This window comes from Pezoporus wallicus, unplaced genomic scaffold (genome assembly GCF_028554395.1).
Source record: "Pezoporus wallicus isolate ANWC-B61680 ecotype Strahan unplaced genomic scaffold, APGP_CSIRO_Pwel_v1 contig_8673, whole genome shotgun sequence".
NCBI lineage: Eukaryota > Metazoa > Chordata > Aves > Psittaciformes > Psittacidae > Pezoporus > Pezoporus wallicus.
The window spans coordinates 669,788-697,093 of record NW_026637196.1 but is presented as its reverse complement, the minus strand read 5'-3'; the positions used below and the strand labels follow the sequence as shown (position 1 = coordinate 697,093).

Below are 27,306 nucleotides of genomic sequence, written 5' to 3'. Positions count from 1 at the left end.
GACAGATCGTGTTGCCTGAGAGGGGAGGCTGCCTCAGGAGGAGCGCCGCCGCTGCCCCGGCGGCCGTCCCTTCCTCTGGGACCTCCTGGGCCCTGCCGCCATCCCCTGCGGGCGGTCACCCCTTCTCCCCGCCAGGGCAGTTACGCCATGGAGGTGGTCCCGCCGCTGGAAGTCAGGTACCGCTGTCTGGTGGCCGGCCCTCTCCTCGCTCCCGGTGTTGCCGGGGTGGCGGGCCCGGGCCCCGCAAGGTCCCAGAGTCGGGGGAGTGCGGGGCCGGCGTGCTGGTGCCGCGGAGTGGGAGCAGGGAGCAGGTTTCATAATGCGCAGGATAGTTGGGGCACAGGCTGCACCGCTGAAGGGTGGTCAGGTTCCAGGGTGTCAAATACGGCAACAGAGTCCCACAGACCTGGTGCTGAAACCCCAAAGTGCATGTGTATCTTCAGGCAAAAATAGGAAGTGTTAATTGCCTAAATGTATGGTTACTACGGGGTTTCTAATAATAATCCAGGTCTGTTAATATTTAATTCATGAGACTATGTCTTCATGGCTGCCACCTGCATTTTATATGTTGAATGTACATAATTAATAAGTATCATCTCTTTGCCAGTGCTAACAACTTACTCTCTTCAATGCGTGTCTGAACTCAGCACGTTCTGGGCAGTATTCTCATGGTAGACATGACTGGCAGTACATTTTTTCAGGCAAGCCAAAACAGTTACCTGATGGATCTAAAAGCTACTTCAAGCCTAGCAATAACATAGAGCTGTCGGCAGGGACAGTAGAAGTACCACCGCAGGTAGAAGAGAAGGGTGCAGGGTTTCTCCTGTTTTATCAATCCTGCCTCTTTCTCCATTCCCATTACTGCAATGTAATATTTAACTGTAAGGACTGCAGAGTGAGATCTGGCCTGAAAATGCAAAGCCCCAAGAATTCACTAGTGCTGAAAGTCAGTTCAAGCAAACAAATAAAATTGTTTGCCAAAATTATCAGTTTAAAAGGAAATGTTTTAACATAGAACTAAATGTGTAAGACATTCTTCCTGTATCTACACACAGTACTTCAAAGTCCAAGACATTTTATGTCACCAGAGTTGTCTGCACCCTCTTGAATCCTTACTCCACTTGAGGAGGACCCACATCATCTGATTATTCAGCAGGTATCTAGTGAACAGGTTTAAACATTTTCTTTATCTGTTCTTTCCAGTGTCCAAGATGAGGCTGTGGACAAAAGCACCTTTAAGAAATGCAACCAGATTGCTTTTTACAGGTAAGGAGAAGAATTGTAGTGTAGGTTTCGTTTGGTTTTGGTTTTGGTTTTTAAACCAGTAGTATTAAAAGATGCAGGAAGTAGTTGCACATAAGTCTGCTACTTTTCAGGATTTATCTTTCAAAGTGAGTGTTCCGCTCACCTCTCAGCGTGTAATAATCAGCATATTTTAAAAGGTGGAAGCTTACATATAAGACATGTTCTGTTAAAATTCAAAGGTCAGTCCTCTCATCTGACAAAGCCCCAGCAATATTTTAACTATTGCTATGTAAGTGAAAGGAATGATTGCTAATTAGTCATGACATAATTGGTTACAGTTTCAGATACTAATTTCTGTTCTGCAGGAAATTAGGTTCAGAAACCCAATAACATTTTGCCATAGGGAGCAGGACTCCTTCCTCTTTTCATACCAGCCCTTTCTAGCCTGTCACCATTTTAACTTAACACATCTAATTTCTCAGCAGGAGGTTGCTCCGAATTGACAAGCATCAGGTCTGATCTTTGCTCTGCTTTTGAAAGAAATCCTTTGTCTAATTGCTTGCATTTGTGCAACATGTTTGCAAGGAAACAAAGTCAGTTTACTAATGAAAAAGGCTCCCTTCAAGGTAGCCTCCAAGATACTTTTCTTCAAATAGTTCCTAAGACCTGGGCTTAGCAAGGAGCATTTTACAAATGGTTAAAAGAACCTCTGTTTAGGATCTCTGTCCTAAAAACATCATGAGGGCCAAAAGCTGTGGTCAGTAATCGGCAAGCTTATTGAAAAAGTTTCCTCAAGGTGTATTCAGGAGGTTACAAATTACAAACATAAACTGCTTCATCACCACAGAATGTAGAAGCTGTTCACCAGGGGGTTGCAGGTGAAGCAGGGTTTTATGACAGAAAATGAAGAGCAAGTTATTCAGCTGAAAGTTCTGGGGTAATGAGAAGAAGAAGAATGTAGCTGGACAGTTGAGAATCTTGTTGGACACTTGAATTAAGACTACTACTGTTTAAAACAAACCCATATAAAGCAGTGATGAGTGAGCAAACCCCTCTAACATCTCATTCATAAACATGTATGTGTGCTCAGAACTATGTTACTTCTATTTTCCATTGACTTGAAGCCCTGATAATAATTGCATTTGAAAAATTTCAAGATAAAATTATTATGTAAACATTTTGAAAAATATTGTGTCCCACTGTGTTATATAAGCTACAACAATCAGGGTGACCCAGAATAATTTTCTGTCTTGACAGGCGTCAGAAACTTCTGCACCCTGGAAAATCCTCTTATCGAGCGTTGTTGGATTCAGTCACATTGAGTGATGAGAATGTCAAATTCCAAATTATTCATGAGGAGAATAAGGTGAGATCCCACCCAGCATAAGAAGGTGCTTACAGAAAGAGCAGTGAATATTATCAACAATTCTGGTAATATTTGCGGGTTTTGAGGTTCTGCAGTGATAGATATTTAAGATATGAGGCAAAATATCAGTCTAAAGATGACCTTACTGGTCAGTATTTATTTGACAGCTTGGGACTGGTCAGGGAGAACAGGTATTTTAAGGAATCATTAACAACTTAATGAAAAATCTGAATAGAACTCTATCTGAAAAACAAAAATAAATGTCTTTAATTCAGTGTTTTCTCCACTATTCCATAATAATTAATTCTTTTTCTGTAAAGGAATAAGAAGACCAGCACCTCCTAACCATGCCTTTGTATTCTTGTGTTTGCACAAAGGCAGTTTTTGGGGAAAAAGAAGTCTTTGCATTTAAGAAGACAGCCAGGAAGAGGGATGTCTCCTGTTTTTCTAATTGAACAGGGTAGCAGCTAGCACATTCACTCAGAGAACAGGCAACCTAACCTGTGCTCAGACTGCAGGAGTTTGGAACTACAGCTCTCTTCCATGCTTGAAGCACTATACTATATAGACACTGCATAAATATATTTTCTGCCTCTCTTGTTAATCCTGACCTTCTCTGCAATCAGCACAGAAAAAGGAGTCTATTTTTTTTTTTCTAGATTTTAGGGTAGATGAAAGGCTGAAGCCTCTGTGGGGAAAACGTATGCCAGAATTCCTCAGGGACATTTGTGTATCACAGAAGGAGAGATTAAGAAAGGGAAAAAACAGGGGAAAAAAATAGACTTGTGGTGTAGGGATCTTCCATGGAAGAAAAATGAGTCATTTTGTATGAGCTAGAACAGAATGACTTCCCACTCTAAATAGCAAATTACAGTGGGTAGGGCAGTATAATGCATTTTCTTTAGGTGTACTTCAGGTAGACCTCACCTGGAGTATTGTGTGCAGTTCTGGTGTCCTCAACATAAAAAGGACATGGAACTGTTGGAACAAGTCCAGAGGAGGCCACGAGGATGATCAGGGGACTGGAGCACCTCCCGTATGAAGATAGGCGGAGGAAGTTGGGGCTGTTCAGCCTGGAGAAGAGAAGGCTGCGTGGAGACCTCATAGCAGCCTTCCAGTATTTGAAGGGGGACTATAGGGATGCTGGGGAGGGACTCTTCATTCGGGACTGTAGTGATAGAACAAGGGGTAACAGGTTAAAACTTAAACAGGGGAAGTGAATTACTAGAGAACACACAGCACTGACATTTTGCAAAAAGCCCACGTCTCTGTAGTATCCCACTCTTACATTGGCTGCACAGTAGTGAAATTGTCTGGACTTCAAGATTCATGTATACTACCCCTGATTTCCGTGCTGCTTGTGGAGAGACCTGCAAAATGCTAGACAAGAGAGACCTGAAGATAAAGAGTCTGTTGAAAAATAATTGTTTCTTCAACGGGGAGAAATAGAGTTAGCTGGTGTAAATTCATATGGATGATGATTGTTGCTCAGTAGTGCTAAAGAACACTAAATCAGAAAGCTGGCATGTTTTTTTTTTCCCCAGACAGTAAACGTTTGGTGATGTTGAGTTGAAAAGCAAGTCAGTAATTTTTATCCCTGCCAGTTTATCTGTTTGTTTGCTTCCAGGTTCTTCTACAAGTAGAAATTTGTGAAATAGAAGGCAATATTTTCAGGCTTAAAATTGATGAGGCATCTCCTCTCAGAGCAAGATACAAAGTTCGTGATGTTCTTATAAAGGAACCTACCACCCAAAGGTAAGTGATGGGAAGATGATTTAGCACCTAAGTAACTTACACAGCTTCATTTGCAAGACTGTTTTGCTTCTCCTTCATCTGTGCTACACTACAGTTGTCTCTATATAATACAAAGTTATTATGGGAAGAGAAAATAAAAATGTATGTAGTTAAATTTTCAAAAATTCATGTTAAATACACAGGAGAAAGCCTCAAGGTTCTTACATATGTGACAAAACTACTTGAAAATAGCCTACTTGTTATGATGCATCATTTTTACCTAAAACATTACCTGTTATGAAGGGAACTCAAACTGGATAGTTTTCACTGCACTTCTCTAGCCACCTGTTGCACTGTGCAGTGAACCCTGAACACAGCATGTATTTGTGGAGTTCTTTGCCTCAAAATTAGCTTTGTTTTTTTTCTAATGTATGTAGATATTCTCAGCCCATATTTTGTTTCAAGTAATTATTAGTTACAGTGGATTTCAAATGCTGATAATTCTTATAAAACTGACATTGCTTTTTATTTGCCAGACTCTTCATATCCCAGAATGAGGCAGGTATTTTGGTGCTGTCAAGTGTTAATGAGGACTGCAAACTTCAAGTCACAGCAAACCCCTTCCAGATTGAGCTACAGTCCAAGGGTGAGGCTGTACTGAGCATGAATTCCAATGGGTTGTTATACTTTGAGCATCTACAACCACCTCCCAGTGACAGGTATAGTATCTGTCTGTCACATTGTAATATATACTGATTGTGCTGTAGCTAAGACAATTTTATGGAACTGCAATTTCTGTGATAGAAGCTCTTATGCACTGAAGTCTGTCTTTCCTTCTACTTCATACCACTAAGTAATATGGTGAAGTTTTAACTTCCTCACTTCAGATCAATTCACTCCAGACTGTTCTAATCCCTTGCAGCAGCCATGTGCAAAATGTTAACCTAATTTAATGGCCAATTCTGTAAAATACTAAAGTATCCTGGTACCCATTGTCTTTCTTGGGAATAAGTGATGGTAACATGATGAGTTATTAGTTTCATCTCCTTTTATGACTAAACGTACTCCTCAGGTAAGTTTTATTCACCATATAAGCTCTTAAAGTAAGTTTTGTTCAACTTATAATGTGCCATACAAGCGGGAAGATTTTACAGGTCAGTCTCACTGCAAAGCACTAGAAAGGTGAGAAAACACAGTGCAGGACATGTCGTGACTAGAAAAAGAGCATAGCAAGCATCTCTCCTAGAGAGCATTATTTCAAAAATTGTAATTAACAGAGAACCCATAACAGAGAATGACAAAGAAGTGGAGATCTGTGTGGATGAAATGCTGATGCAGATAGAAATAAATGTGAAAGGCTAAGAAGTCAATCTAACTCAAATATGGAGTAAAGGTTATTTTAAGACATTGCATATTAAAATGATTTGAGGGTTAGAGCTCTCAACTATGACATCAATATTCAGAATAGCACCAAAACTCTAATATAATGTTTAAGGCAATGCATAATGATAAATGAATTTTCTGATTGAAATCCTTACTTACATTAACAATGACCTGATTGTTTATAATTGTTTTCACTAGAAAACCTACAGCAGAAAATGAGGAGGCAGCAAGTGATTCCTCTAAGGTAACTCATGCTTATTTCAATTCCAGCATGAACATTTTGTAGAAAGGAGGATCATATGTTCATTTCTTCTGCTGCTGTGTTTACAGATATAGTCTAACCACTTTCCAGTGAAATTAAAAAAAGATCTGGTATTTCATATAGAAATATTTTGCAAATTCACAGTTGAATAAAGATTTATGTGTTTTACCAGGGCTATAGAAGGCATCAGTCAAGTAGATCTAGCCCAAAAATGTTTTTTTCCCTGGCCTTCTTATTTAGAATGTCTTTCTCTTTTGTCCTTTCAACAGTCCAAAAGACATGCCTTCACATACATTCATGCTTAATACAGAAGTAATATTCTGTCTGAAAAAAAGACCAGGTCCTGGCAGTACATATGGGCACATATGAGTATTCTCAGGAGGCTGAGTTATGTCCATGATATAATTTTAGCCTCCTGTAGAACAGATGGCTGCTTACTCCACTATCCTGTTATAAATGGCAGGGGCTATGCTGCCTTCAGCATACTTGTGTCTGAACTCTGAGTTCTGACAGGGAGCGTGCGTGCTCTAGGGAAGTCACACAGCTGCAAGAGGCCAAGTCTGCTTATTCTGGCATGAATGTAGAAAAGAAAACCAGGAAAGACACTGCAAAATGTGGAAATTCTAGGACAATGAATGGCAGGGCAAAAAGCTGAAAATTTGAAGGAGATTGGAAGTATTGGTTACACATACAGGACTCTGGAGAGTCTGGAGAGGTTTTTTTTGTTATCTGACCCTTACTGTTTAGGGATTGGGTTGGTTTCTGTTTGTATAGGTTTTCCTGTTTGGTTCCATCCATGCAATCTTTGCATTTCACAATCATGTTCAGCATCCAGAAGAAAGAAATTTTTTATAGTGAGAACAATCATTCACTGGAACAATCTCCCCAGGGACGTGGTAGAGAAAACTCGCAGTTTTCAAGATGCAATTGGACAGGGTGCTAAACAATCTCATCTGGGCTCCCTTTCCCATGAAAGGTTGGACCAGGTGATCTTTTGGGGTCCCTTCCAACTTGGGCTATTCTATTGTTCTATGGTTCTATCCAAGACCTCAGGTGTTACTCCTATACTCTAGGAGAGTGCATTTGTGCTCCACTAGCATATCAGTTCTTCAGTGTAAATTCCTGCAGCAGGATCTGAATTGCGTTTTGGATTTCTTTATATTAAACATGTTTGGCAAATAAAAGAGTTAACAGTGTACAAATCTCATGTGAGTAAATATTCTTCTTAGAAGTACATGGTGTGAGCATTTGCATTTGCAAAGCTTCGCTATTTCTGTTTATGCAGGAGAAACAAGAGGATCTGGGTCTCTGGCAAGAGAAATTTGGCAGTTTCTTAGATATCAAAGCTCACGGTAAGAATCAGTCTAGTTCTGAAAACTGCTTTACAACTTTGTATATACCTGTGTTCATTTGTATTTATGTCTGCTTTCTGTTTAGCAGCTTAATGTTTATAAACATCTTGCTCACTCCTTTTGCTTTGCCTCTCAGATATCAGTGATGGGTAACAAATCTGACAAAAATACTGGAAATATTCATTAGATATTTGTTTAGGAAAGAACACATTAAATGTGACCCATTTAGTCAGCTCACTGTGCACCATTTTTGACACAGGATAACCCTATCTGCATTGGCTGACTGGTATATAATGCGTGATATCAGGTTTTTCTTGTAGTTTATTCTCATGACATATCAGAAATCATGATATCTAAGCATTAGTAATTGTCACAGAGAAAATCTTTTGTAAGTGGTGACTACAAAACCGAAAACACTGAACAGTCTTAAGGAATAAGAAGGTTGTAGAAACGTGTAGGTCAGTAGCTCAAATACAATGTAAATTATTAATTACCAAAATTTATGATGATCTGCTGTCTGTCCAGTTGTATTCTACATTAATCAAGTTCATTAGCTTTGTCCATTACCACTATTATGCAGAATTTTATAGTAACCAGCACTACCCAGCAGCTGCGGTAGTGAGAGGGAAGTCTGAAAGAGCTTCCTTCTGGTGACAAGAGCTTCTTCAGTTGACAGTCAAGACACAGAGGGGCAGGAAGTTGATGCCCTTATTGTTCATACTGTATCTGATGTATTAGGCCAGCATCATGTTTTTCTGTGTTGGAGGAATAAAGTCCACATGGTCAAGTTTGGATCCTGAAGCCACTGCTTGTCAGTCTACAGGATCTCTGGTCACCTGCCAAAAGTTGATCTGGATTCACTAATGTGACAAGATGTTATCACTGGCAGAGGCTCTTGTGCATGCTTCTCCCCTGGCTGAGGCTGAAGAGAAGAGCAGTAGAAAACAGGCAACTCTGAGTCTAAAGCCCAATCTGCTGTACCATCATGCTGCAAATTTTGGCTTGTAGATACTGGGATAGAAACAGGAGATAATTTCAAGCAGTTTCACTACAGAATAAAGATGTGACCCCCTATTACAAGTTGTTTTTTTTTCCTGTTAAAGTGATCCATTTTACCTTCTTAAGCAGATCAAAATCAGAATAAATACAATAAAATCTGTTCAAAACTTTACCTCTATACTACAGAAGTAATAATGAAGGTGAAGTTGAAAGCAAGTATGAAAGAGCTAATTATTAAAACTTGCTTTTTGATGTTTTTTTTTTTTTTTTAGATAGGTTGTTCTGCTCTGTTGCTTCCTGAGAATGGAACTCTGTGGTCTTCTCTTTTAATGTTATTCCCACAGGTCCTAGTTCTGTAGGGATGGACTTCTCTTTACATGCATATGACCACATCTATGGAATACCACAACGCACAGAAGGACTCCTTCTCAAAAACACCAGGTAAAGGTAGTGGATTGCTACTGAAAGCGGTATTATTTTCATAGAGGAGAGCTGTAACATTGTCTTAAAAATTTAATGCAGGCAACAGCTTGAGATATGTATAGTATATAGTGTATATTTTAGTTTAATGATACAGCAAACTAAATCATAGCCCCTGTCCATGTGAAGTAAGTTGTTCTGCTTTCCCTTCCCACTCTGCAATTTCATGAATGACCCTTTCTGTTCTCTCTCCATCTTTCATGCTTTTTTTCTTTTTTTCTGAATTGCAGGATTGGTCATGTTTAAGCATAACTTAGAAGCTCTACAGAAGAGTTCAGAATTCATATTTTAGGACTTGGAGCAAACGAACAGTAGTCTCACTGGCAGCAAAAATGTTTGATTCAGATAGCTAAAGCAAAAAGCAGTAATCTAGGCTGTCCGCATTTCAGCTCTGTGTGCTAAACTAAGGACCTTAGTACAGTGTGTTCACTCAGTTTAGTGGAACAGCAATAGAGCTAAAATTGGCCTGGTGCAGGATGCTTACATATAACAAACACATCTTTGTTTGTCCTAGTGATGGTGATGCCTACCGGCTTTATAATTTGGATATCTTCGGCCACAAGATACATGACAAAATAGGCATTTATGGTTCTGTGCCACTTCTCTTAGCACACAAGCCTAACAGAACTACAGGGATCTTCTGGCTGAACTCTTCAGAAACGCTGGTGGATATTAGTACAAAGGCAGTAGCTGAGGTGAGAGTTGCTCACTTTCCTCAGGATTTAATAATGAAAGAAGGCACTCCAGGGCAGGGCCAACAGGAACGTAACACTGTTATTGGAGATTTATCTTCTGCTCCCTTATGAATAATTGTCAGTATCTTCCTCATATCCTCCTATGGCTAACTATTACTTTATTTTGTATAAGCAGTATGCAAGGTAAAGAATTTGTGAAGGATATGTAAAAAACATTCTGTGTGTATTCCTAATACCTGCCAAGGATATGTTAATGAACTTTGTGGGTTTCCATCTTCACTCCTTCATTGTACAAAATTTTGATACAGAGATACTCACTTTTTACCTTGGTTTCCTTCAAAGCATGGGCTGTCTGGATCTGCTGCAGAGACAGCTAAGCAGAGAGCAGTGCCTCTAACTGATGTGCGCTGGATGTCAGAAAGCGGGATCATTGATGTTTTCCTTCTGATGGGACCCACTGCATTTGATATCTTCAAGCAGTTTGCACAACTGACAGGTACTCACATAATTGGAGTCTGTAAGGCATGCTTACCTGGGAGATTCTCTGAGGAACATGCTGTACCCAAGAGTGGGTTAATATTCACCTAGCCCATTGTGTGCAGGAGGCAAATTGTTCCCAAATTGTGGTTGGTAGAGCAAAGGCTGGTGCTTTGTGAAGACAGACTTTCATCCTTGTTTTCCGTAGCATTTGCAGCTGGTCAAACTTGGCCCTAAGGGAGAAGTCAGCATAATCACTGCTATCAGAAACTGCTCCTTTAGATGAAGAGAGGAAACACAGGGAGCTAGAACTGCCAGTCACTATCAAGACAGGCCACCTTATAATGAGGAAAGGCAGAAGTTAAAAAGTAGTGTATCCTGGAGAGCAAAGAAGACAGGTAACTGTCCAGTGTGTCCATTAGGGAGGGGAGCAGAGATGGCATGCAGGTCTAGGAAAGAACTAAAAGGCACAGTAATAGACTAAACAATGGAGGCAAGAGGACTAACATTTTATGAAAGCAGAATTCTTTACAAACTAAAGAGATTTAAAAGCACAGAAACATCCCTGGTAGTTCCGTAGTCTATTAGCAATGATTGTCTGCTGCGCAGATGTTATGGAACGTGGTTCAGCTGCACAGAAGTAGGAAGGGAGCCAGATGGCAAGAAGATCTAGCTAAGCAGATGTGGGAGTTTCCACATGCTCGGGGGAGTTTCCCAACTCCCTTTTGCTGTATGTGTACATACCTACGTGTTTCCTAATTTAAAAAAATCCCAACAATTACAGTCCCATGGTTCTCCTTGTACTGGAGCACCTGCAGGCCTGTTTACACTACTCAAGTCCAAGTAGTCACAGGAGTTGCATTCTTACTGATTAAAATCTATTTAATTATTTGCATTAATGGCAGTTAATCTAATCTGGAACATTTTTGCATGAAAAAAAAAGAATAGAACTATGTTGGGTAACACTTCAGTGTCCTAGAACAGCAAGTTCTGTCTCACTCTTGTATTATCATTACAGCCCTCTGCTCTTTCTGGCTTTTGAGCTCATCATGTTTGTTATTTCACAGGTTCGGTCACTTTGGTATGGAGAACGTGCTCTAGACTCAGTTAGGCCAGTGTCCTGTAACTCCAGACAGATACATTTTAATCATGTTAACTTTTTCAGAGTCTCTAGTTAAAATCGTGAAGGGTGTTAACAGTGTTATCTTCATTCACATACTCTCCTAGGCACTCAAGCCCTGCCCCCTCTTTTTTCTCTGGGCTACCATCAGTGCCGGTGGAATTATGAGGATGAGCAGGATGTCAAGGCAGTAGATGCTGGCTTTGATGAACATGACATTCCTTATGATGTGATATGGCTGGACATAGAGCACACAGATGGCAAGAGGTATTTTACTTGGGACAAAAAGAAATTTCAGAACCCCAGAAAGATGCAGGAACATCTCAGGAAGAAAAAACGCAAGGTAAATAATATAGTAGGAAGAAAGAAAATAGTTCTTTTGTCTTGTTTAAGTCAGCTTCTCATGCTGTTTTATTATTTCATAGTTTATCTCTACCCTGACCATCAGGCTAAGTCCTGACCTAAATGAAGCTCCATCTACAGAAGCAGCCTACTGCTGTTCTTAATGGGCACAGCAGAAATTTTTTCCACTTAATGTGAGCTTTCACCATTGGTAGCTGCTACCCTTGCTTCAGCTTTTCTTTGTATTGATAATACTTTTACTTTCTGCTTATAGTAACTGGGATTTGGCCTTTATGTTGATACCATAAACTAAATATTTTTCCTTCTCGTGTAGTCCTGATGTGCAGTCTGATAGCTTAGTTAGTCTTTATTTCTGCTTTTACAGCTTAAGTTTATTCCTTGGAATTATATTTTCCTTGGAATTATAGAGGTATTAAAATGTAGACATCTAATATCTAAAAACTGTAGAATTGATTGCCCAAAATCAATGAACAGGGTACTGTTGAAATAGCATTCAAGCTTCATAGTCCCTCAGTTGGAGCTAGAGTACTGTCCCAGCTTTACAGCAAGGCAGTTAATGGCAGCAGAAAGTAACTGCAAAATACAATGCATTGATGTTTAAATCATGCTGCTGTATGCTATACAAACTATTTTATTTTGGGATCTTATTTCAGAAGGGCAAGAGGAGTTCATGCCCTCATTGTAAATTCAGCTATTGTACATAAGTCTAGCACAGAATATACAAGAACTGGTAAATGCTTTCTAAAATTAGTGATACAGCTACCTTCTTTATCTGAAATGAAATCAGTATCTGCCTTTTATCAAAAGTGAGCTCTTGCTGGTTTGTTCAGTACAGTTGATGCTAATCATGCATTTTATTTTCTTATTCTGGCAGCTTGTCGTCATTGTAGATCCCCACATTAAAGTTGATCCCATGTATACCCTGTATTCACAGGCGAAAGACAAGGGATATTTTGTGAAAGACAGAAATGGGAAAGATTTTGAGGGCATCTGTTGGCCAGGTAAAAAAACACTCTGTCTCAACATTTCAAGCTGTTTATCTGAAAAATACTGAGGAGTAACGTAATTGGAACCCATGGAAGTGGAATTAAATTCATACATTCCATTCATTTTTTATAAATGTTCATAATTTCATGTACTTTGTGGTTTCTTTGGTACAGTCATGTGTTTTGATTGCCTCAGCTGTACAACTTCATTATATCTGTTGGATCTGCAGATAGTCCCAGTGCCTAGCACTAAAACAGTTGCATTTGTCAATCAGAGGAGCCATCTATCTTCCCTACTTGTTTTGGGTAACAGAAATTAAGTCACAGCCTGCTGTAGTGAGCACAGCTCAAGCAGTCTGGATGAAATTAAGTGAACCCTGATACTGAAGATTTTGATTCAATCATAATACAGTGATTTGAGGTGTTATTTTCATGAGGAGATCTCATTGTGGGGAGGCAAAGGAGGTTGTCCTTCTTTACAGTCAGAAACACCACAAAGTCCTGGCAAAGGAATGAATATGGGAAAAATCAAGGACATATTACAACTTCTAGCAGCATGGGAGGATGTAGTTATTCAGCTTCTCAGCAACACTTTCCTGTTTGAGGTTAAAATACCAGGGATGCTGTCTTGTTCATATCTGAACATATTTCAAACTGCTGTCAGTCACCCTTACATGGTGCTGAGCTTCAGACCTCCAGAATTTGTGTGTTGGTCTGCAGAACATGGCAAGGGCTGTACTGAGTTCCAAATCAGCCTGGAATTTGCTCTTGAGCTTTTGTCTCAGAAACAATAGCAACATTATCGCTGCCTACTGAAAGCATACTAGCCTTGGGCTGCTGTATTTAGGTGCAAAGACAATTCATGCTTGCTCTGAAAGTCAAGTAAATAATTGGGATCTCCCACGTCCACAGGTTCCTCTTGTTACCTGGATTTCACCAATCCTGAAGTGCGAAAATGGTACGCAGATCAATTTGCCTTCAAAACATACAAGGTTTGTATTTATTTGCTATGATCTACATATCCTAAGACGCCTGAAAATGGGGGAAAGAGAGAAGATAAACTGCTGGCTAAACAAGTTGATGGCTTTTGTAGCTCTATTGCCATATAGCTATATATCATATAAATGTCTTGATACACTGAAGTACCATAGAAGGATTTTCTCCATGGACTTGCCTACCCTAAGAAAGTTGGAACCCATATGCCTCCAGTGAACCCGCTAGCTTAGTTGCAGCAGCAGGATGGACAAACTGCAGGCATTTTAGCAACTCACAATTTAATACAGGTGCTGCATTTCCAGCTTTTACTATCATGATTGCACAGGAGGAGTGATGTGGGAGTGCTCTTTCATAGCTCATGGTCACTTCACCCTGACCTTCCTTCCAGCACTCCTGCCTAGTGCTGAAAGTGTCTGGGTGAACACTGCTGAACACCTCCAGTTCTACCTGTCCTGCCCTGAAGTTCTGCTTTGCAGTAGGGTTGTTGAAACTATTCCCTTAGTGGACATGTGCAGTAGACATTTCCCTTGCTACTTTTCCTCTTCAGTTTTTCCTTTCAGGCTTTTGATTTTTTCCTCATGGCTATTTAATACTTCTCTTTTTGCTGCCTCTTTTCCCTCGCCAGAAGGCAGGAATAGCAAGCATCTACTGAGTTTTCTCAGAATTGCAGAAATCAAGCGGGCTTATAGGCTGCCACCCTGACCAGAAGGGCCACCAAGAGAGATGAGATGAATGACTGGCAGCTTTCATGTGACCACAGGAATATAAATGCCATGTCTTGCTATGCTGCTGCTGTTTCTACTCATAACCCAGACTGGTCTGACATCCCCTAAAGACAAACATACTACGTTACAGCAATGACTCTTTTATGAACTAATTGTAACCCTGTGTCATAGGGATCCACTAATATTCTCTTTGTATGGAATGACATGAATGAGCCTTCAGTCTTCAAAGGGGCAGAACTAACCATGCAGAAAGATGCTGTGCACTATAACAACTGGGAGCATCGCGAAGTACACAACCTCTATGGATTCTACCAGGTAGAGTATCTGGAAACAAAAAACAGCAGTTATTTTCATGGAGTATGTCTAATGTGGTAATTTACACAGTGGTAGGTGTTCTGTAACCTCCACAAAGGACTGAAACTCAGTCATATTGGATACTGCTATATTTAAAGTAAACTCTGTGATTGGTCACAGGAAAATGTGACAACATCTGTGCCTTTCTGCCATAAAAATGTAAATTACACTGGCTGTGACTGCCCAAGATTTATTCTTTTTCAAGTACATTCTAATATGAAAGTGTTGCTTTAATAATAGATATAATTTCTGGGTACAGACTTCTTAATTTTCCCACCTTGGAAAGGCTAACAAGGCAGGGTAACAAATATGCTAATTGTAGACTTTGTCTTCCTGACTTTTATATTCATAATTTTCAGCAAATGGCAACTGCAGAAGGACTCATCAAACGGTCTTCAGGGAAAGAGAGACCATTTGTCCTCACACGATCTTTCTTTGCTGGATCACAGAAGTATGGTAAGTAAGAATTAGTTGGACCCCTTCCATGCTGCTTTGTTCTATGAATTTTGGTGTGTAGTAGTTAAGTCTAGAGAGGACAAAAAATGTCTAAGAGATACTGACATGGTGAGCTCATGAAAGTTTAAGCAATCAAAAAAATCGGGACAGGCTCTCAAATTATGTACAAGTTAAAGGCAGAATAACAACCTGTGTCCTGTGACAAACCACTACCTGCTTTTAGTGCATATTCCAGGAGCATGCACGTATAAAGAAAAAAAAGTTGCAATCAGCAGCAGTTAACCAGCAGTTCGTGACCATTCCTGTCTTCTTTCCTTAACTGCATACACCAAACTTTCCTGAAATTGGATATTTCCAGGGGCAGTTTGGACTGGAGACAACACAGCAGATTGGAGTTACTTAAAAATATCCATTCCAATGCTTCTCACCATCAGCATGGCAGGGATTTCATTCTGTGGAGGTAAGGCATTTAGCTGGAGCTGCTCACTATGCATAAATCACTGGTGCCACCCAGCTTGTATCCCAAGACAGACTTCAACACGGATGGTGGAAAGTTCAACAAGCCAGTGCATTTTCAAGCAGTTTTACAGATCAGTCTGGTTTTGGAAGCCAATAACCTGGCACTCACCAGCATTTCTCCACTACCTTTTATGTAGTGTTTGCATTCCATCTGGAGCAGCGTTCTTCAGGTGGTGTTCCATAGCATCACTGTGACAGTCCTCTGTCACTGGGGAAGGCACTCAGCCTCCAAAAGCTCTCTTGATATTTTCATTAAAGGATAACTTCTTATGCCAATTTTTCACTTCTATTTGGACAAGCAGCTGCCCAACAGCAGAACTGCAAAGCAGCCTGTGAAATGCATGGATTTATACACTTGGAATGTTTGTTAGAGGAGAACTTCAAATTTAATAGAATCATTTCCCAAACTGTGTATTTTTATTTGTCTGCGCAATATCTAGCTGATGTGGGAGGGTTTATTGGAGATCCAGAACCAGAATTACTTGTTCGCTGGTATCAGGCTGGAGCCTACCAGCCCTTCTTCAGAGGTCATTCTAACATGGAGAGCAAACGGCGAGAACCGTGGCTCTTTGGGGAGAAGAACACCCAGATCATCAGGGAAGCCATTAGAGAGCGCTACGTCCTTCTGCCATACTTATACACACTGTTCTATCGGGCACACACAGCGGCTGAACCAGTTATGAGGTAAGAACATAAGTCAGGAGGTTTAGTGATTATCTTCGAGAAGTTGCTTGGAGGAGGGAAGTTAAATGACTGTCTCTTACTTGTGTATTTACTTAATTAACTACTGAAGAAACACATAAAAATTACTAAATTCTATTTTTATGCATTCTGCAAGCTCTGGTAGGTTCTCGGGAAATGTTGTGGTTTGGGTTTTTTTCCAAATGATGCTTGGAATACATTACTTCAGTAAACACTGTACAGTCTTTAAACATATTTTAAAGTACTGTGGACTCCAAACATCTTGACATGATACAGAACATTATACAGTATTACAACCCCCACTTTAAAAAGTGTTTAATGGAGTCAGAACTTCCTGACCTAAAAACATAAAGACCATTTTGCACCTTAGGAAAATATTTGTTACAGCTGTTACATAAGCTTATTTCATGTTGATAATTTGATTGTTTATCTTTGCAGTATTTTTTAGAATTTTTCTTTTAGTAGAGAATCTAATAATTTAGAACAGAAATTAAATCAGAAAGTAAGTTTTTGTTCTGCTGCTCTCTAACCTCTAAGAAAGTAGTGCCTCAGTGGAACTGAATGCAACAATCTTTTCAGCAAGAAATGAACTTCAGTTATCTCTTTTGTATCACTGTGTCTTTGAGGTTGCCCTAGAACTGTCTTTTTGCACTCGTTTACCTTTATGTATCGTTATGCAAATACAATACATCTCCTAATTTTTAAAATCATAAAGGTCTTTTAATAAGGATTGAGTGTTTGGAGTTTTGAAGATGATTTGCATTACAGGCATAATGTGAGCATCTGTCTGCATATTATATAGGCATAGATGCCCCTGCTGTATGTACTGACATAAGACAGTGGGTTTCTGTCTTGAAATTAAGCATATGATGATATCTGCACTGCCCACAAAGTTAAATAAAGCTTCAATTATGTTAGATTTGCTGCAGTAGGTACAGAATTAGAGAGGAAGCACTGAGACAAGCAGAATGGAAAACGTGTCACATTAGCAAGCACATGAACAGCAGAGCTGCAGTGAACATGTGGATGCTTATGACTGAGCAAGTAAGCCAGGCTTTTTGTGTAAGGAAACCCAGACCCTGTCTCTGAATGAGCTGTTATTGTTAAATCTCTCAGACTTTAAATATACAACTCCTGTTCTGTAAGCAGATGGTTATTACGCTACCTTTTATTGAGAAAGACTGAAAACAAACTTCTGGTGCAGGTTGTTCAGCTGTGACCAAGAGGAAACATGCTATCAAAGCAGCAGTGAGTTGCTGAGAAGAGGAAGGGCTGCGGAGACTAGCTCATCAGGTGTCAGCATTGCTGATACACTGACAGAAAGGCTCATTAGTCTCTCCTTTGCTAGAAGGAAGGTATGTGCAGTGCAAGTTTGGAAGGAAGAAGGTAGGAAGGAAGGAAGTGAGGCTACAGGAAACTAAACCATAGGTACATTGGAGTGTCTTAACCCATGTTGTACTGGGAACTCTCATTAGGGACCCAAAAGGGATACTTTAAGGCACCAAAGAGGATCTTGCCCTATCTTCAGTTCTTGATAGTTGCACTTTGTAAAGAGAGGGAGAAAATGGAGCCTGAAAATGCCAGAAGGCCTTGAACAGTCTGGCAGGAGAGAAGAAACTAACTGAATCCCACTATCTTTCTTTCTACAGGCCCCTTTGGGTAGAGTTTCCAGGGAACACAGAAACTTTTGGTGTGGAAAATGAGTACGTGCTGGGTAAGCAGGTGTCTTCTCATTCTCTGGCATCTGAATTAAATTTTGAGCTGAGTGAGTGTGGCAGGATGAAAAGAAGACTTGAAAACTTCACCCAATGCTTTTATATTGTAACTGAATATAGAAGTTGAGACCTCTTTAAGGGACCCAGTTTTAACAGCACTTTGAAAATAGGGGTCATATGAGATCCAAAACCTGAGTTCAGTGTCACTAGTGACTTTGAAAAAACATGGTCGTTTTTGACCTAAAACATGGAAGTCCCCTTTAGCAGCTAAACCACAGTCTGCTTCAGAAATGACAGTAGTAGTAAACAACTACCACCCAGAGCTGGTTGGTTTTTACTCTGATATGGCTGGCTGCTGAAGTCAGTTTTCTCTCGGAAAATGGTGCATTTCAATTTCTTTTGTTACCTCTGGGCTAAAGAGTGCCTTCTAATGGCTTTCAAATAAGGGACATTCACTTCTTAAGCAAAAGTCTGACCAAGGTAGGCAGCAAAGCTAAGTGTGGTGAAGCAGAGCATTTCAGAGGACTCTGGGAGTTCAACTTGCATTGCCAGTGGGCAAGGAGGGAAGAAGTTCATCAAACTGTACAGTCTATTAATGTATTTTGTTAAGGAGTAGAGAGCCACCATCCCCAGCTCTGTAAGCTTAGACAGAATTATTTTTGGCTTTTTACAAAGGCATTCCTGTGTTCCGCTCTTTTGGTTAAAAATGTGTATTTTTTTTGTTCAACCAAAGAGCAAACAGGCAGCCATCTCTCAGACTATGAGGGACTCAGAAGTGCCCCAAACTGGAGGCATACAGTGCAGCTCCATCGTAGTGCCATGACAGAGCAAGACCCAAGCAGCCATCAGCTCACTACAGGACTTTTTTTTCCAGTAGAAAGGGAACCTAAGCATATGGTGTGCCCAAGTAAGATCCTAAAATGGCTATGGGAGGCTGACAACCACAGGGCCCCCAGCTTCTGCTCTGATGAGATGCAGCCTTGAGAATCACAGCATGTTTATGTTTTGCTCCAGGAAATGCTTTGTTGGTGCATCCAGTCACAGAGAAAGAGGCCAAAGCAGTGAGTGTTCTGCTTCCAGGATCACAGGAGGTGAGGATGAATACGGGTATAGTAACCTTCCAGCTCCCCATCAGATAACTCCTGAGCACTGCTGCTGTGCCAAGTGCCAGACAGCCATTCTTTATCACTCTGCACCTTCCTTGCACCTCAATACCTTGCATCTCAATGCAATTTACATCTCAGTACTTTCTATCTCAGTACCTTCCATCTCAATACCTTGCATGCTTGGCTCATAGTGAATTTACTTTCTTGCTTTTCTAAGAGCTGGTGCACAAATCTTATGTCTCCTATAATTTAAATCTCCCCTCAAGGCTTGCCACTTCTCATGGAACATCAAAAAAACAGCTTCAATAAACTGTCAATTCCCCTTTTTTCACATGTTTTTCCTTGGGTTAAACTTCTCTTTTATGTGCAAGAAAAGGGGTCTTTGGAGAAAGGTCATAAGGAAATCAGAGGAAAGGTGTACCGAGGAAAACTATAACAAGGAAATACAAACCGCAGTATCCTGGGACATGCACAGCAAAGACTTTGACACATAGAGATATCATCCACAGGATGGCACTGTGATCCACTGCTACAAAGAGCAGTTTGGCTGCAGCAGCTGAGAGGTGGAAGGGAAAGAATTTGGGAAAATAGTTCCTAAGAGAAAGCCTGACACTAGGGAGGAATGAGAGGAAAGATGGTAGCAGTGCAGAGCCTTGTGCTTAGAATTCTTCTCAGTATAAGAAGAACAGCCTAGGCCCTCTAAACCAAGACAAGTATTTTTATCAAGATCTCTGTTGGAATTGACTGCCTGGCACACTTGAAGCAGTTAACACGCTAGCAGATGTGGTGCATAGGAAATATCAGATGTAGCTCTTTTTTGTGACCTGTTATCAGCAACTTTATTATTAATTTTCTCTTCAATATACATACGCTTATTCTAGTTGTTAGGAATAGTGACAGTAAGGTTAAGCAGATGAGTAACTGCATCTGTAGAGGGAACAGATCTTGCCATGTATGTCATGCTCATTCTTTTTTCATTTTTCCTAGATTTGGTATGATTTCAGGAAATTTAAACGAATGGAAGATCCAGGCACTCTGAAGATCCCAGTAACACTGGAGAATGTATGTTTGTATTTTTAAAATACTACTTTCACTGAGCAGAAAAACACCCAAAACAAACATATAGGCTTTTGTTTTGTCAACATTCAAAATCAGAAAAGCCTTTTCAGTTTCCTTGTAGGAATGTAATCTAAAATAGCTTTTGTTGAGAAGAAAAGTCCCATCTCCTTTCTTCTTAGATGGAACACTTATGTGTCCTGGTGGTATAGAAAATTGAGATGATACAAGGTTGACTTCTCCAAGCAAAGATATTTCACTTGTACACATACAGGAAGATTACTACTATTCCCATTGTTAGTTGAATAGTTTTCTTTATGTACTTGTGGTAAAAGTTCATTTCTGAGCCTTGATAAGAGCCAGCTTCAGTTATCCTTGTTCCAAGTTAGAATTTTATGATCAGAGAATAAGAACCATTCTACCCTGGCTTTGTTTCTTGCAGATTCCTGTATTCCAGCGGGGGGGTACTGTGATACCTCTGAAGACCACAGCTGGAAAATCTACTGAATGGATGATAGATACTTCTTACGAACTCCACGTGGCTCTGGACACAGAGGTACTTGGAGATGATGTTCCTTTTACAAAGTTCTCTTTTACTCCATGTGACTTTTTTAGGTCCTTGCTGCCTGTTTCATCAGCACAGTGATATATACCTCTGTATGCCAAATGGTTCTCCTCCACTTCTGCTTGGAGGTGTCCCACCTCCCCACCACCATTCCCTCAAAGTGAGACTATCTGAGTATAGCAGAAGCAGGGCATATTTCTGACCTTTCTCAGCCCTCCTCTAGTCCCTTGGAGGAAGGAGCAGAGAAGGAGCAGGCCACAGACTTCCCCTCGGACACAGACAGAACTTCCCACAACTGTCTCTTCTAATAAATGAGGTGACACCTGGCACCCACCTCAATTTACAAAACCAGGATGTCCAAGTCTTCAAGCACTCTCAGAGCTGGACTCCCTGAGCCTTATGGGGATACAAGTAGCTAAAGAAAAATAAACACACATGCTTCAATATGAAGCATAACATACTGAAACAGTTTTAGTCTTGTTGCCCAGCAGTAGAAGCTGCTGTTGATTTGTAATCCATCTGGTGTGTTTCACAGGCTTGTGCAATAGGTGAGCTCTACATAGATGACGGGCATTCATTTCAGTATCTCCACAAGAAGCAGTTCCTGTATCGAAAATTCACTTTCCACAAGAACATTCTTTCTTCCAGGTAACAGCAATTATGGACAAAAGCCACCAACACACTGTCATTGGAAATGCCTCTTCAAGTCTATGAGACCTTCTTACAAATATACCGGTCTCATAAATTGCTTAGTAAAGTCCCAGCGCATGCAGAATCTGTCATAAAACTGCAGAGGTAAACCATGCTCTGCGTAAGTCTAAGGGCAGCAACACATGAAGCTGTGAGATACTCTGTCTGGGAACCACAGACATCATTACACGTAGTCTCCAAAAGTCACCAACAAATGCACCATATGTGTTAGCATGGTAAAATATGCAAGAAAAGTACTTGAAAAGCAGCACAGGAGGACATAACCTACAAAGGTTGAGTGAAACAACCTAAAAGCCAAAAATATCATATCTGCTTGTAAGGAAAGAGATGCCAAACAGGTTTAACTTGTTTCAGGAGAAAAGTAAATAGAGGAAAGGAAACCAGTAAGGGAACTTTCAGGGTGAGACTGAAGTAGTACTTTGATTATATGATGTTGAACTTCTATTGATGGATGGTAACTAATGTTTGAAATAATGTATGAAATAATTTTCCAGTTGCAGAGATGAATGTGGACAATACCAAACTACGTGTGTGGTTGAGCGGGTCATAGTTCTGGGATTTGGACAGCAACCCACTTTTGTGACAGCCTGTTCCAAAGGTAATGACCTGACTTCTATTTTACTACAATATTTTCAAATACTGTTGCTCTGCTGCCATTTACTAGAGGTGGCAAAACTGATGTGTTACAGCATGGGGAGCATTTTTGGTTAGTTCTGATTGCTACCTTTTTGATATCAAGGACAGAATTTAGTAACAGGAGCCATCAGCTACACACCACTAATAACACATGCAGAACTGAAGAACAGTTGCTTTGTAAGGCAATAGATACATCAGTAAAAGTGGTTCAGAATTCACAAGTTCAGATAAATTTATCCTGCACAGAATATGAGCAGAGATAGCATTTCAAATGAAGGATGCTCTGATGTGTAAGCCTGCCTAGTCTAGAAAAGGAAACTGTAGACAAAACCAGAATTACTTTTCTGTTCTCTTGCTCATTCAAAAGTGCCTGGAGTTCGTGACTATGTGGGAATCTCTAGAAGGTGTGAGGGATCCCCTGTCTGTAGGCATGCATCTACAGAAACGGCTTATCATTTCTGGATGCATTCCGAGCATGTGCCTTCACTTTAGGAATTATGTGGACGTGGACTTTATTCCCCCAGTTGCCAATCTCGAGAGGACTTTTAGGATACTTGGAGGAAAATCTATGCTGAAACAAGGGCTATATTTTTTTCCAGAAAAATCCTTAATAGTGCCGTAGTTTGAACAGTGAGAAAAAAAGTCGTTTTTCCTAGGTCTGTTGCATTCTTATGTGAATACTGGGCAGATACTATTTCTTTTTTACTCAATCCTTTTCACCAGTGGCAGGGAGTTCACCAGTGACAGGGACAGGCTGAATTAAAAACTGGAGGGGGTCATGCCTAACTGTGTTTCAGAAGGGTTCGTCTTAAATCATGTAGTAAATTCTGTTGTCCTGTTCAGATGGGAAACAAAAAGAAGTGGTTTTCACATATGATACGAAGACCTCTGCGCTGACACTGAAAAATTTAGCCCTGAGTGTTGCTGCTGACTGGAAGATTTGCATCAACTGAAAGAGGACACAACTTCTGCAGAGAATTCATTGAGAAGCTGAGAGGAAGTCAGTACGACTTAAAACGTGAAGTTGAATCCAGTCGAATCAAGGAGCATATTTCCCACCAACACCCCCAAATTAACATTTCCTACAATTTTCCTTTAAAGCACTGATTTAAACTTGGATTCAAGCAAAAGTTACAGCACTAGGATTGTATCTTTGGGGAAAAAAGCTAACTACTGTCTGCTCCAGGCTAGCTTTGGTTAGGCATTAAGACTGAGTTCTACCTTCACTTGCACCAAAAAATTCATAAATAGATGGGGTGAGATTGTGGCTCATTGGCATGGGGTTTAATGTAAATATTTAGACATCCCAGTGTTCAGTGGAGTGTTTGAGCAGATCTGGGCCAGTTTGACAGGCAGCATCAGTAGATATACCAGATACAGAGGTTTACCAGCAGAGTTCTGCCTGCAAGCTGCCTTGTGAAAACAAGCACAGAAGGAGCCACCCACTGTTATTACAGACACTTCCCCTTTCCAGTCCTTATGACAATGCAAAATTAGGTAGTCTGCAAGAAAGTAAACAACAGGCTAGTTAAACAGTTTAGTCACTGAAGGTAAGGTTTGAGTAGGTTGTACCAGTCAGCTGGATGATAGTAAAAGACAGTGATGTGGGAGTGCAGGGAGTTCTCTCCAACAGCTGGCTTTGAAACCGGCATTTGGATTTTGAAAAGGCACGAGTATGTGCAATACTGACTTAAGGTAGCAGTTAGGCAGAAACATTTTCCATGTTATTGCTCCCCATTCTCTGCAAGTACTACTTTAAAAAAGCCTTTTGTTAGGAAAGAATTGGCATTTTTGGATGATTTAATGTCTTTGATTACATACAGTCCAGTGAAGCAACTGTGCTTATAGAGAGCTCTTCTCCACATCTTCCAGCTCTTGCCAAGGTTTGGCTTTCTTTGCACTTACTTTAGTAATTTCTTGGTCAGTTTTTATTATCTGGCTGAGAATTGAGCTTGGTATTTATAAAGCAAATTTTTAATGGGATTAGTTCTGCATTTAGCCATCCGACCTCATGCCTATTCACCCTAATGTTCCCTTGCCTCCTTTTCACACCATCTCTGCAAACAGAACCAGTGTGTCCTGATGCTTTCTTCTCTTTCAAAACTAGGAGGCATCCCAAGTGCCACATCCCCTATGTCCTGCTTATTGCCACAGCCCTTTCCATATCAGACATCTCTTTTTGCAGGCTACAATTGCTCCACAGCTCAAGTTGTTTGCCCTTTCCATTTGCTACACTTGTCAACTATATTATTTTAAAACCATTTCTGCTTTGAGTCAAACCTGAACATGGCATCTGTTGAGTTTTGGGAATATAAAAGGGAAAATTTACCTAAATTCTTTTAACAAGGTAAGGAAGTATATTCTGGAAACATCAGTAGATGAACTCTTAGGAAACAAAGGATTGTCACCATTTTTACCAACTAAAGGTATTGTAACAGTCCATTTGTACATTGTTCCCCACTCTTCTTACTGAGTTCTCCCTGTGCTTGGTCAGTCATTCCCACCTGCTGCTGTTTGTCCTCTGCAGGGCAGATTTCTGGGAATAGCAAGCGTGTGAGCAAACTGTGAGTACTCTGCTTTGACTATCAGGCACAGTTTGTTCCCCACCAGACCCTTAGGTTCTTCTGCAGAGTTCCTCTATTTGTCAGCCCCTTCTAGCAGACCATGTGAGTCTCTGCTCCAGGAACTGGCAGCCTAAATGCTGCTGTGCTTAATGCAGACAAGATAATCCAGGTAGAACAGTAGCAAATAGATCTTTTACATCTGTAACAAGAGAGACAGACCCTATTTTTGTGACAGATCCTATTTTTCTATCTGCTTCTAAGCATAATTGACAGTTGCTTCTTATGTTTAGCATTTTAGTGAAATGTTTTAACTGGTATTTCTGAAATTGGAAAGTAAGTGAAATAAAGTAAAATGAAGTGAGTTACATGCGTTATTCCTTCCCAATACCTCTCTACTGTTGAGAATAACTACTAAGTATTCTTCTAAGCGTATCTGATTGAAGTGAATGACTCTTCTTTTATACTCTGGCTTTCACTATGATAACTGCAGTACAGTAAGTAGTGGGTCAAATTTTCAGTGGTATGAAGTGCCTAATTTCTATGGATTTCAATAGGAATTGGTTCTGAAAATTTTAAGTAGTTGTGTCTTTAGATCCAAGGAAATAAATTCCAAAGAATACAATTTGTATTGATATTTGTAGCAACTGATACTCTTTTGCACATATTTATACTATAAATCAAGAAAGAAATGTATAGAATATCTTAAAAAAATAATAATTCAATCAGTGAAAACAACTAGAGATAAAACTTCAAAAAAATGTAATAGAAATATTATCATCCATGTTGCTCACTTTTGCTCTGTCTGAACAGGTCAGCTATTGGGATACTTCTGCTTTAAACAAATTTAGCTGCAAAAGGTGGTTTAATTCATAAGGGCAAAGGTGTGTTTTGCGGTTCTTCCCAAAACAGAGCTCTGTGTACAAGGAGTAATAGATTATTTCTTTTATTGGGCAAGAAGGAAGAATATGAAAGAAAGAACATATGTGCAGGCTCCAAAATGAGTATTTTTTCTGAAGCTGTGCAGCAAGAGGTCCTTGGATCTCACTTCTTGCATTGCTCCTGAAATATCCTGGAAAGTCTGACACATGGCTCTGCCAAGCTGTCCTGCAAAGCAATGTCGAATATGAAACCTTCAATCCTTGCACCTAAATGTACTGAGGAAGTCATCAATTCTGCATCGGGGCAACCCACCCTGAAGTGATTGAATTTCTATTTCCACGAACAGTTGAATCCATCTCTTCTGATAGCCCTGTTGGTGCACGAAGGCTTGTATTCATGATAAAAAGAAAAGGATTTAGGCCATTGTTAGAAGATTGAGGATTAGTATTCCTAGAGGTTAGTCAAGCTTGCCAACTATATTGTCATTGTTATAAGTTCCCCTAGTGGAGTTTTTTTAATGAGCTGTAGAGATTTTCCATTGTGCTCTTGATTTTAAATGCCTAAGCCAAGCAAATAGCTGAGAAAGAAAAGAGAATCACTGGTTTTGAAAACACCATAGTACTAGGGCAGAATGTCAGTAATGTGTACATGAGCCAGAGACTAGTGGCATCAGGCAAAAATAACACTGATGTCATCGCATGATTTAAGAACTTCCCAATCAAAGTGAAATCAAGCTGTTAGGAGGCTTTTCTTGACACAAACAACGTCACCTTTAAAGAACTGGGTTATAGAGAAGAGCAACATGTGTTTAATTTTTCTTTCACTGAGACTCTGAATTTGTCACTCATCCCACTGTTGCGTGACATTAAATGTGCAAAGTCAGACATATCTTCTAAGATTGGGATATCCTAGCACACAGAAAATGGCCCGGTTTCCACACTGGGCCCTGTCTAAACTTTTCTGCCCCTGTATGAAAAGATGCCTTTTACATGGGAGGTAGCTATCACTAAGTGAATCTTAGTGCTGGTGAGCTGCTCTCTAGAGAAGCCAGGCACTGACCTGCCTTAAGTAGCATCAAATATTTACGTTTTTCACAATTAGGTGTTTATCTTCAGATAATCCTAGAATGGTTTCAGTTGGAAGGGACCATAAAGATCATCCAGTTCCAAAACACCTGCCACAGGCAGGGATACCTCCCACTAGACCGGGTTGCTCAAAGCCCCGTCCAACCTGGCCATGAACACTTCCAGGGATGGGGCAGCCACAAATTCTCTGCTAGTAAAAATTTCTATATATCTGACAGGATATAATTACTATGTTATTGTTTTCTGCAGCAAAGGGTAGAAACAAGTCAAATAACAACAGTTCCTTCAGGAGGGTCAGGACTAGTTTATTGGCTGGCAGTACTTTATCATCATGCTCCCAAAGCAGCAGTTCAGCTTCCAGTTTCACTGTTTTCTCTGCATAAGAAGAAGATGTGTTGCTTGAACCAGGAGTCAGCCTGCACACAGAGCCTGTCCCAGGATGTGCCTGGGCTTGGCACAAGCTACACAGAAGAGTGACACCATCTCACTAACCCCCTCCCTCTTGCTTGCCCTCCCTCTCACTCTTTGCCTGTAGTTATATTTAGATCACACGGGTTAAAGCTTGTCCCTTCTGGACACTCACACACACATGCTGTAGATACGACAACCCAGGCACAGGAGTTAGCCAACAGATTATCTCATTCCACATCAAGGAATAAATTCTGATTTCTGATGACAAAATCCTGCCCTTCAAGAGGAGGCACAACATGCTCAACCACATGGAATTTCGCTGCTTGCAAATTTGACTTGGAGACTTTCAACAGATAGAAAAAGC

At 40.3% G+C, this 27,306-nt stretch overlaps 1 protein-coding gene and 1 long non-coding RNA gene across 4 annotated transcripts; one reads left to right on the top strand and one right to left on the bottom strand.

Annotated features, from left to right (window-relative positions):
• Positions 1–21: 21 nt before the first annotated feature.
• Positions 22–23,117, top strand: GANC (glucosidase alpha, neutral C). 3 transcript variants are annotated; one of them, XM_057403922.1, is made up of 24 exons: positions 22–176; positions 1,204–1,266; positions 2,503–2,611; positions 4,239–4,366; positions 4,882–5,064; positions 5,927–5,972; positions 7,276–7,342; positions 8,686–8,782; positions 9,336–9,516; positions 9,859–10,012; positions 11,221–11,456; positions 12,411–12,477; positions 13,375–13,454; positions 14,355–14,498; positions 14,897–14,993; positions 15,352–15,453; positions 15,953–16,196; positions 17,864–17,928; positions 18,944–19,020; positions 20,023–20,097; positions 20,534–20,647; positions 21,192–21,304; positions 21,862–21,965; positions 22,847–23,117. In XM_057403922.1, exons 1-24 carry the CDS (start codon positions 148–150, stop codon positions 22,954–22,956), a joined length of 2,685 nt encoding a protein of 894 aa, XP_057259905.1. In that variant the 5' UTR covers positions 22–147; the 3' UTR covers positions 22,957–23,117. The 3 variants fall into 3 exon arrangements, 2 of the variants coding, with proteins under 2 accessions (XP_057259905.1, XP_057259904.1); XM_057403921.1 differs by having other exon boundaries at positions 12,351–12,477; XR_008971516.1 differs by lacking the exon at positions 21,192–21,304 and having other exon boundaries at positions 12,351–12,477; positions 22,847–22,890.
• On the bottom strand, positions 12,311–13,725 carry LOC130596390 (uncharacterized). Its single transcript, XR_008971517.1, has 2 exons — positions 13,389–13,725; positions 12,311–12,398 (listed from the first exon to the last, which is right to left on the bottom strand). It is a non-coding gene; the product is annotated as an uncharacterized LOC130596390 (long non-coding RNA).
• Positions 23,118–27,306: the final 4,189 nt, after the last annotated feature.

Bases quoted from the DNA above. Each gene is read 5' to 3' on its own strand.
- GANC (XM_057403921.1), top strand. From the start codon at position 148: ATGGAGGTGGTCCCGCCGCTGGAAGTCAG. The intron at 2,612-4,238 runs GTGAGATCCCAC...GTTTGCTTCCAG, and splicing joins TTATTCATGAGGAGAATAAG to GTTCTTCTACAAGTAGAAAT. The intron at 21,966-22,846 runs GTAATGACCTGA...TGTCCTGTTCAG, and splicing joins TGTGACAGCCTGTTCCAAAG to ATGGGAAACAAAAAGAAGTG.